This window comes from Cicer arietinum, chromosome 4 (genome assembly GCF_000331145.2).
Source record: "Cicer arietinum cultivar CDC Frontier isolate Library 1 chromosome 4, Cicar.CDCFrontier_v2.0, whole genome shotgun sequence".
NCBI lineage: Eukaryota > Viridiplantae > Streptophyta > Magnoliopsida > Fabales > Fabaceae > Cicer > Cicer arietinum.
Genome location: NC_021163.2, coordinates 26,540,241 through 26,550,967, shown reverse-complemented (window position 1 = coordinate 26,550,967; position 10,727 = coordinate 26,540,241). Strand labels below are relative to the sequence as shown.

The 10,727-nt window shown below is 32.3% G+C and overlaps 1 protein-coding gene across 3 annotated transcripts; it reads right to left on the bottom strand.

Moving 5' to 3' along the window:
• Positions 1 to 910: 910 nt before the first annotated feature.
• On the bottom strand, positions 911 to 6,877 carry LOC101504489 (digalactosyldiacylglycerol synthase 1, chloroplastic-like). Of its 3 annotated transcripts, XM_004497601.4 has the most exons (8): positions 6,236 to 6,876; positions 4,286 to 4,318; positions 3,693 to 3,780; positions 2,973 to 3,457; positions 2,631 to 2,897; positions 2,131 to 2,480; positions 1,536 to 2,040; positions 911 to 1,397 (listed from the first exon to the last, which is right to left on the bottom strand). In XM_004497601.4, exons 1-8 carry the CDS (start codon positions 6,656 to 6,658, stop codon positions 1,374 to 1,376), a joined length of 2,175 nt encoding a protein of 724 aa, XP_004497658.1. In that variant the 5' UTR covers positions 6,659 to 6,876; the 3' UTR covers positions 911 to 1,373. The 3 variants fall into 3 exon arrangements, with proteins under 3 accessions (XP_004497658.1, XP_004497657.1, XP_004497656.1); XM_004497600.4 differs by having other exon boundaries at positions 911 to 2,040; positions 4,286 to 4,315; positions 6,236 to 6,877; XM_004497599.4 differs by having other exon boundaries at positions 911 to 2,040.
• Between the last annotated feature and the right edge of the window lie 3,850 nt (positions 6,878 to 10,727).

The following is a 10,727-nucleotide window of genomic DNA, read 5'->3' as shown; positions in this document are numbered from 1 at the left end:
ATTACAAATCATATTAAGGTCAAATAGATTTTATATATTTCAGTCAAGAGTATAAAAGTCTATTTATTTATTTATGTTATAATGGCCCTATTTACAAGAAAGGGACTTTCCCTAATGGGCTAGCCCAATATTCAATACCAATTTTGAAATTATATGGTATTAAAACTTTATTTTATCAAAAAATAAATGATCAAATGGCACTAATAGACAAAATGAGATATTACTTACTAAGAGATAAAATATGTGAATACAAGATACATTTTAAATAATTACTTTACCTTTTAAATTGGAATAAAAAAATTCAGCTTCATAAAATAAAAATTGTTAATAATAATAATTTGGATGTAATTTATTTCTTTAAATTCTAAGCTGCTCTTTTTAAGAATCACTTCATATAATTTTTATCACTTTCGTAAAAACATGTTTTAAAGATTACCACTTTTGTAAAAACATGTTAGAAATAGTATAATGGAGATTTATGACATTATGCTCAAAACATACTCCTTGCTAGTTTTTGCGTGGTCAGTAAAGCAAAAATTATTACCAGTTTCTTAGGTTATTCTCTTTTTACATCTGTAAAGATTAATTTGTTCGAGAACTTTGATCATATGTAGCCATGGTCTCAAACTAATTTGTTCGAGTAATTTGATCATATGTAAAGATTGTCTCCCCCAACTAATGAATTTTCATACATGTAGAGTCAGATGTCGAAGTTTTTCTTCAAATTTTAATTTTGCAACCAAGCATAGAATGCATATTTTTCCATCTCTCACCCTCCCTCCATGGCTCCATCATTAACTGTTGAAAAGGTTGAATAATTAATGGTTGAAAAAGTGGAAACAAATTATGATACTTGAGGCATTCTAAAAACAGAATTCAGAAACCTTGGGGAGAAATTCACAAACCATCATACTACTAACCTCAAACATTGACCTCTTTTTATGAGTAGGAATCGAACAGCGTACCATGTAGTTTACAACACCGGCATACACTGTGTACCAACCACTTGTCCTATGAGAAACTTCTGTCTAAATTTCTAACACATAATAGTCCAGTACTATAGGTTGTCATAACTTAACTTTTCTTCCATGCAAGAAATGCATATTCAAGATAAGATATTCATCTCCCACAAATCATGTGGTGGAAGGATTAAATTACTATATTTTACTAACTAAAATACATAACCAAAAAATGGGCCGAGTTAGGTCAGCCCCTAATTACAATAAATTCAATTCGGACCGGGAAATTCATTCACCATCCCATGAAATAAGTTTTTACCTGTAGAGATTTGATATGAAGGTATTTACAGTTCTTCTAGTCAATAGTCAAGTGTCACAAATATTACTCCTGTAATTAAACTGCTTTGATATTCATCAGATATAGATAGGATTTTCAACCTGTGGAGGCAAAAGACGAAGAAATTAACAGTGAAATGACGGCATTTGTCGTGCTTTTTGGAATACCTGGCGTCACAGATATTGACCCAATAATTTAAAACTATTCAATCTTCACCAACCATAGATAGGATTTTCTACCTGTGGCGGCGAGAGTTGAAGGTCTTCACAGTGCTGCTTGTTATAGTCACGTGTCCCAGGAATTGCTCCGGTACATAATCGAAGGAATTCGTTCCCCGTGATACAGTAGTGAGCGAATGCTAACCCTCCGTCTACTAGTTCTGTGAGATTAGGCATTGAAAGTGAATTACGAATGAGCTTTCCACTGTTATTTGATTTTGCAGCACTGTTTTCGCCGTTCACCACTCTGTCGAGCTCGGAATATTCCATAAATCTTTGAGTAGCAGCGTCCCAAGAAAGCTGATATCTTTGCTCCGGTGTAAGAAGACGTGGCTCATTTTCCAACGCTTCCTTAACTTTTGCAACAAAGTCTTCGGATGTCTTGTAAGTCAAACAGTTTGGGAATGATCTGAAGAACTCATTTGATGGATGGTCAGCACAAACAACGAACTTTCCCATGGCAAGTGCCTCGGCTGTAGCTGTGCAGAGCACGTCACTAACACTAGGGTTTATGAAAACTTTGTACCTGGAGGAAAGTAGATATAAGGTGTTCAAAAAGGGAACCAAAATTGATAAAAGCAAGTTCATTGCAGCACATATTTCAAATTATTCTTACCCATGAAGAGAATTCTCTGCATGATCCCTTCCTTTCTGAAAGTTGATATTCAAATCCAACGATTTAGCCGTACTCTGAACTTCATTAGCATCCTCTCCATTACCAAATACATCAAGCTTGAAACCATCAAGGTCATTCTTATGCTTTGCTAATAAACTAATTAATTCCTTATATCCCTTTGCCCATACCATCTTTCCCAAGAAATACGCCCCTTTTGTGAACGGCTTCTGTCCAAGCTCTCTGTCGGCATCGATCTTTTCACCAATTTTTAAGAACTTAGGACTCACACCATGAACATTGCAAATTACAGACTTGGGTAAATCCTGAGTTGCAGATGAAAGACGGATAACCTGAACATAAATCATAAACAACGGCCTCATTTTACACTTTTACGGTAATATAAGTTCATGAGAAAATAATGAATTAAGGTAAATTATGATCATGTCTAATTATCTCAAAAGTTAATGCAGGTTTACATACTAGGATGATAAATATCATACCTTGTGGCAGTATGCTCTTGTAACCCAGTTGTTTATATGTTTCACAAAGAATGCTTGGAGGGCCCCATTTTTCTCCCTCTTGATATATTCTAAATAATTTGTATGGACAACCCCAATAACATGGTTGAATTTCTTTGTCCAGTTTTTACCATGATGGTACCAATTCAAATGTTCTGGTTCTTCCAAAATAGCGATATCAGCATCCCTGGATGGTATAAATTGAGAAATATCGCCAGCAGCTATTATACTTCGCCTTTCTTTGGAAAACTATGCACAAGATAAAGTTTGAAAATTAAATGCAATTTGACGTGAAAGTAAAACCGGGAAGATTTTGAATGCTACCTTAGCAGGATAAAAGGAGATTTTGAATACTGCTTCAAAACCAATTCTTTCCTCGAGCCAATTACGTATATAAACCTCCTGTTCTTCGGGTGAAGTAAAAGAGATATTGCTGGGATAAACTCGCTCTTGATCTGATCTACAAAGCCATGGAATTACCAGAGTAACTTTCTGCTTTGATGATTGTGATAGATAAGCAGCTCGAAATAATGGATTTACAGAAGTTCCCGTCATCCAAGGAAGACTAGCAGTTGTGACTATTGCAACATGCCTCTGATTGTCCGACAGGTCGTGCTTTGCCTGGTCTGTCCAGAATCCACCATCATACCGGTGCCCTGTACTCTGAAGAACACTTGCTATACGCAAATCCAATTCATCATTTACATTACCATTCCCAAGAACAGAAGATTCTTCCGCAGAAAAGGAGTGAAGTAGTTGTTTGTTCTTACGCTTGCTATACAAGCCTTCCACAATCTTGTCACATATATCTGCAAAGACATTTGGAGACAGCATAAATACAATAGCAGACAAAATGAACTATAGACTAGGTGACTCAGATTCCATACATCTTTATTAAACTAGAAGTATAAGATAGAGAAAGTGAACGTATAATCCAGCCATCATGTCAAATCAGCCAAAATGAAAGCACAAAATGTAAAGTAAATATTTTACATTGGAAACCTTGTCAACAAAATCCTAAAAGAAACTATGTATATTAAGTACCTCTTTTGACTCCAAGTTGATCCAAAAATGGTCCAGACTGTCTAACAAAATACGCAAGAAGTTCAGACGCATCCAATGGGCGAACTTCCTGCAAGACGATAAAGTGAAAATGTTAACTAAAGTTACTGATTCAATTATTCTAATCAAGGCACCAGGTGCAGAATATAGAAGAACAAACCCACAGAAAAGTAAGGACACATGTGGAGCAAGGACAGTAATAGGAATTGGTATTTAATTAGAAAGAAATAAGGATAATTATTTAGTAGTTGAGCAGATGGCATAATTTGAGAGACAAGACATGTCTATCAATAAGAAGAGAGGCTGAGGGGGAGGGGTTCATGTCATCTTGAGAAAATTGGGGACTTTGGACATAGGGAGGTTTGCAGACCCTCAAAATTATGAAGTGTTCTATCGTTGCAATTGGGGTAAACCCCACTTTCTTTCTAATAAAACACCAAGTTCCTTAGGGCAACAAAGGAAAGTTAGAATCCCTCGATACATGCATCTTTTCCTTGCTTCTTCAAACAAGAGTGCACAATATTTGATGAAGCATATCAATAAGAACAAAAGAAAATACCCAATAGCAAACCAACCTTTGAATCTTGAGGCTCCTGGCACATTGACTTCTGCAAGAAACAAACTTAGAATGAAATCTTTTTCAAACATATATTATCAATAATAATAGCGATATACTAAACTAATGAACATTTAATGGTGGTTACTAGTTAATCACATTATTCTGACTGATATCTATTTCACTGTATAGACAAACAGACAGGCAGAGGGAGAGAGAATAGTTAGTTCTCCAGTCCTAATTTATGATCGTGATATATTTTTGTGTATAAAATTGGAAATACTTTAATCAGCCCATCACTCAAAAGAGAAAACATGCCATTGCATATATAACCACAGCCGCAGAATCAGGTCACGAAGTTATAACCTATATTGAATTCAATAATTGACCTAAAAGAGCCCGACAAGAAGTGAATGTGACAGCTAGCATACCAAAGTCACAAATTGCAATGCAGTCACTAATAAGTTAATCATTTGACCATGGAGATTGGATTGGAGAAGAGCAACCTCCTCCACCCCAAAACTTTTCTGTACAAAATTTAGCATTATCCCGAGATGCGCAAAAATACAAACTAACATATAATCAGCAGAGTCTATCCCAAACAACAATGGAATACGCCACATTTCCCTTTCACTAAATATGCCCCAGGTCATCCAAGAATATATATTTTCAAAAATAAATAACAGACTTTTTTCTAAGAAAAAGCAATGAAGTTCTATGTGTTTGGTATAGTCCAATAAGGCAATGTTGTCAATTGCGAATTGCAGAAATCAGTGGTTTGTTCAAATTCTGATATGCTATAATAATGCTATAGCGCCGCAATAGCAGCTATTTGAAAACACTTTCTACTAAACAACATACTGTGGAACAATAGCGCTTTGTTCGAATTCCGCTATGCTATAACGCTATTGCGGCTATTTGACAACACTGCAATAAGGGCCACTCACAGATAAACCAGTATCCAGTTGGGCCATGCAGTCCCACATCGAGGAATCTCACCTAATAAGCGGGACTTATAAGTCTCTAGAATTCTCCAACCTAATGGACTAATCATTAGGGATGGGCTTTCGATTGGGTTTATGCTCGTAAACATCTTCACCCATGACCCAGGCATGAGACATGGCTCTTTCAATCAATGCGCAACCAGAATAAATGTCTCCCCAAGAAGCATTACATAGTGAATTCAGAAATCATTCCCGATCTCCCCAAGAAGCATTACATAGTGAATTCAGAAATCATTCCCGACAACCTGGTCACAATCTTCCACGAACTAGAGAAAGTTAATCCTGATTCAGCGATACCATCATAAGCTAACTACGATACTCTCCAAAGAACATGTAATGTAAGAACAAGCAGAAAAAGAGAACAGTTGAATATTTTCACCATATACTCTGAGTGGACTAGATTCCTCTTAGTTTAACGTGAACCATATGAATTATGCAGCATTTTCAATAATAAAACTTGCATTATGAGTAGCACATTCTATCCCCTAAGCATCAGTATTCCACCAATATGGAAGACTCCTTAGTGCCTGTTTGTTATCAAATCCCTGCTATGCGTCCAGCCATCGAACCGCTTCTACAACTTCTAGCTTCATAAAAAAACGGTAGATTTGCCTAGGAACGCGAGAATTTCCCGTCCCAAGCCAATCTGATAATGAAAATATAGAAGCTACAAAACTAAGCTTCCACGATGATGTCGTTTTTTGACATGGTTTTCCTAAACACGCCACAATACCAAACAAAAGGTCCTCTTTCCTAATTTCTGCTTCTAATACCACGTTGTCCACACTGGTATAGAAAAATATTTTTATTTTATTCTACAATCTGCTCTCCTCATCAAGTAACAAAAAGAACATATTGCTCTTGATCACCACATAAATTAGTTCAGAATTAGAAAATAAAAACCTAAAACCGCATAAATTAAACTACAACAGTTAAATAAACAACTCTAAAAGAAAAAAACATACCAAACTCAATTTCAATTTCTCCAGAAACTCGGTATTTTTCCGAAACTGTTTCTTAAAAGCTTGAATCGGTTCCCAATCCGTATAACATTGTTCATCACCATTCCAAAACTCACTACAACTAAACCTCTTATTACCCTCACCAAACCCTAAAATTCCATCCATATCCTCTTCAACCTCCGACACAATTGCATCCCTTATGGCGGAGAGATTGATACGAATGCTGGATTTGGGTGTCCTCTTAGGAAACTCCGAAAGTTTAGGGCGCAAATTTTTGACGAAATCGACGTCGTCGAAGGTGGTTGAAGGGAGGCTGTTGATAGTGAAAGAGTTAGCACGGTCGCGCATGAGACGGAGATCTTCGCGCCAGCGTTTAGAGAGAGAGGAAAATGTGTTTGAGGGTCGGGGGTGACTACTACTAGCCATGGCTTATTTTGCTATGGTTTGAAAAATTGAAAAGGTGCGAATGTAATAGTGAGGAAATGGTTCTTTTTCGATGTAACGGTGCTTTGGGACTTTTCTTTTCTTTGTTTGTTTGGGATTTCTGGGTGTGTTGGTTTTTGACGTATAGAACTCACGAATGGTGGTGGTAATGCTATATTGTTATGGAACTATGATCAAACCAAGGCACCATTTTTTTTTTTTTTTATTCCTTAAATTCAACGATGTTAACTAAGATGAGAGGTTGTTTTTATTAAATAAGTTATTTTTATTTGTTTTGTCCGGCGTGTTAATGCAATGATTTTTTTTTTTTACGGTATTTGTTGATTTAGGAATAACTTTTATGTTATTATAAATTTAATTAATAATTTGTCAAGATATATATATAGAATAATGGATATTAGAACAATTATGTTATTAAATTGGGTATCATTGATTTGATCGTTATATTTATAAATATTTTATTATTATTTATTATTAACTTAGATTTTATTAATTTGTCAATAGTTACAACATACATTTTACCATCCTTTCAACGATTCAAAACAAATTAAATGGATATTGTAAACCTAAGAATTTATGATATTTTTTTTAATAAGCATATCCAATCTACTCATTTTATCAAGAGTCAAACTCCTCTTGATACCTTATTTAATAATTTATATATTATAAACTCTATTTTGTATAAAATGGTAATTTATCATTACTTAACATACGAACATTCAAAATAGAAATAACTAATAAAAGTATAGTTTTTATAAAAGACGATCGACCTGTAAGATTTTAGTGTCAATTTACCAATTGAAAAAGATTATGGTTGGAGAAAAAAATATATAAGTTGAGGTTCCTCAAATTATTAGTCACACGGCAATAAATGAAATTGAAAATAGTTGAGGATTGAATAAATTATAAGTGTTTAAAGTTTTATTTGACACATAAACTTACCAATTTGAGAGTCTGCAAATTTTTTAAGTGAATGCTCATTTATGTAATTAGGTTATGTGATTCGATGATGTACATATTATGGGATGAGAAACTGTGTATCCAAATCTTAAAAAATTGTTATTTAATTCAAATCTAATTGTTAACTAATCAATTAGCAACAAACCATAATGGACTACTAGAGTAAAAGTAGTATTGGTTAATGTTAGAATAATAATTGATCATACTTTTTCTAATCTATTAATATTATTTATTAATATATTAATTATCTTAAAACTATTTATTATATTATTTTTAACTATCATGTATTGATGTTCAAAAATCTAACGATTAGTACAACTAACTCTAAAAGACTTAAAACTAACTAACAAAAACTTTGGGTGTTAGACACTTCAACACTATTTTGCCACACTTTATCATATATTGATTAGGTATTGGGTCTTAATCTCTTGTCATTATTTTATTTCTTGTATTTGTTATTTTTTTTATTGGGTACAATTTATATGTACATTTCCCTATTTTATTTATTTTAAAATGTTTTTCTCTGTACGTGCAAATGTAGATGTAAGTTTAAATATGTTTTTAGCTCTTATAATTATAACATTTTTTATTTTGATTTTCGTAAATTTTTTTGTTTGGTTCAATCTCTATAAATATAATTTTATTTTAAAATACTAATTACATCCAATTTTTTATACAAAAACGGTAACACCATTAAAATTAAATATAACTAAATCATAACTTTTTTAATCTAAAAATAAACTTCTAGTATAATTAAATTATAATATTTTTTAACTTACAATTAACTTCAAATATTTTAGTATTCTTTCCTAAAAAAAACCTAAAATAACATCCTAAAATGCATCATAAAACTTGACTAATTTCCTGTGTCCATATAAGGCTTTCAACATTTTCACCTCCCTCCTCACATCTTCAATTGCTATAGCTGAAGTCATATGCCATATGAAAATACGTAATTCACAATAAACATCATCAAGCAAAAATTATAATGCAAAATCGAAAAACACTTGAAAATTAAAGTTCAATTCATGTTGATGTATGTCTTTCCGATTTGAAATTCTCGCACCCCAAATTTAAATTTACTCTCATACTTTGATTTTATTGTTTAGAGAATAATGAAAAAGATGCAGAAGTATAGAGTAAGCTTCAGCTCATGCTCTTCCTAGAAACATCACTCGTCAGAGGCCAAATAGATAAAATGAATGTTCTAAATTGTCTGATACTTGTAGGACTTGCAGTAAATGTACAGTTCTTGCAGTGTTCATCAATAATCAATAAAATTAACCCCCAAATGATCTCTTTGCAACACAAGTTAATGTTGTTGGTATTGAGGGCTGGTGGAGAACCTCCGCATCTTCAAGATGTAGGAACCTTAGGTTAATTTTAGATTTTTTTAAGGAAAATGACTCAAACTTTTGAGTTAATTTTAGGTTAAAAAATGTTATCATTTAATTATATTTGAGGTTTATTTTGAAGTTAAAAAACTTATGTTTTAATTATATTTTGGTTTAACAATGTTAGAGTTTTTGTAACATAAATTAGATGGAAGAAGTATTTTAAAATGAAACTATATTTGTATAGATGTGAACCAAATAAAAAAATTACAAGGATTAAAATCAAAAAATGTTATAATTGTAAGAACCAAAAACATTCTTAAATTTATTTTAAAATGTTTTTCTCTAGATGTAGCCAATACAAGTCTAGATTAGTGCTTTCGGATGTTGTTTTTCTCACAACAAACTTTTTTTTTCATTGTAAATATGGTTGATCCACCTTTCAAATTGAAGGGGTCATAGCGTATTTATAATGCACATCACAAATATAATAAATCTCAAGGGAGTCATAGCTTATAACTATGTGTATAGGTATAAAATCATGGTTGATTATGATAAAATTATATTGTGGGTTCATCCAAATTCTATCAAGTTCTTTACTACTTTCTCTTTTTATAATGATGATAGATTTGACATATAAAACCAACATATATCATTTGCTTATATTTGAGTTTGTTGTTGTGAGTTGACATATTAAATTGCATTTGCTTATATAGAGTTTGAAAAGGAAGATAACTATATTGAAATCTACTATAATCGAAATAATGCATTGATAAATGTCGTTGCTACAGTTTTCTTGAGTGTTAGAGCTCTTCTATGTTAGTGTTGGGAAAAACCAGAGACAATTTGCGGTAACTATCTCAATAATGCGGAATATTTTTTCCTCCATTTGTGCAGATAAATGACCAAACAGAAAATACAATTCTACGTAGCAAAAATAATTGGCAGAAAATTAAATATGAGACAAACACAATTTTAACGTATAAAACTTCCCTCAAATTGAGATAATAACAACCACGGGACATAGTCCAGTAAAAACTTCCACTATAATAATTAATGGGTACACTAGAGTCTTTCTAATAATAATAGAGAACATCAATCAACAATAACAACCTTATAACAATCTTCCACTAAAGTGAGTATGTCAAAGTAACTCTCAAAGAAGGTAAAACTACTCAAACTTTATATTAAAATAATAAGCTCAGTGCTAGGAATAAAATACTAAATTTGTAGATCAAACGGAACAAGTTTGCTACACACTTGTTACCATCACCGGAACCAAACTCTTATTTTTCTTCTCTGGATGTCGTTCTTCCTTTTTTTTATTCAATAATAACAATAGGCTAAATTACATTTGTGGTCCTTTAACTTAATTTCAGACAACGTTTTAGTCCTTTATCTTTTTTTTCCCGATTTAGTCATTTATTCCTAACAATATCAAATAAAGTATGAAAATATGAGTTTATTTAAAGATTTGCGTTACGAATTTGATGAAATTTGTATTATATTGAAGAATATAATTAATTTTATGAGTTTTGGTTGATTTTTTTTTTTTTTTTGAATTTTTGTATAGAAAAGGATAACATTGTTGAAATTTTAAAACATAAAATATCAAATTGTCAGTTAAAATTAAAATAAAGGACCAAGTCGGGAAAAAAAAAGATAAATGACTAAAATGTTACCTGAAATTAAGTTAAGGGACCACAGATGTAATTTAGCCATAACAATATTAATACTAATAACAATAATATTAATAA

Coding starts and splice junctions, on each gene's coding strand:
- LOC101504489 (XM_004497599.4), bottom strand. CDS start 6,658: ATGGCTAGTAGTAGTCACCCCCGACCCTCAAACACATTTTCCTCTCTC. Junction 2,481..2,630: donor CAAGAGCATACTGCCACAAG/GTATGATATTTA, acceptor ATTTATGTTCAG/GTTATCCGTCTTTCATCTGC. Junction 2,041..2,130: donor GCAGAGAATTCTCTTCATGG/GTAAGAATAATT, acceptor ACTTTCCTCCAG/GTACAAAGTTTTCATAAACC.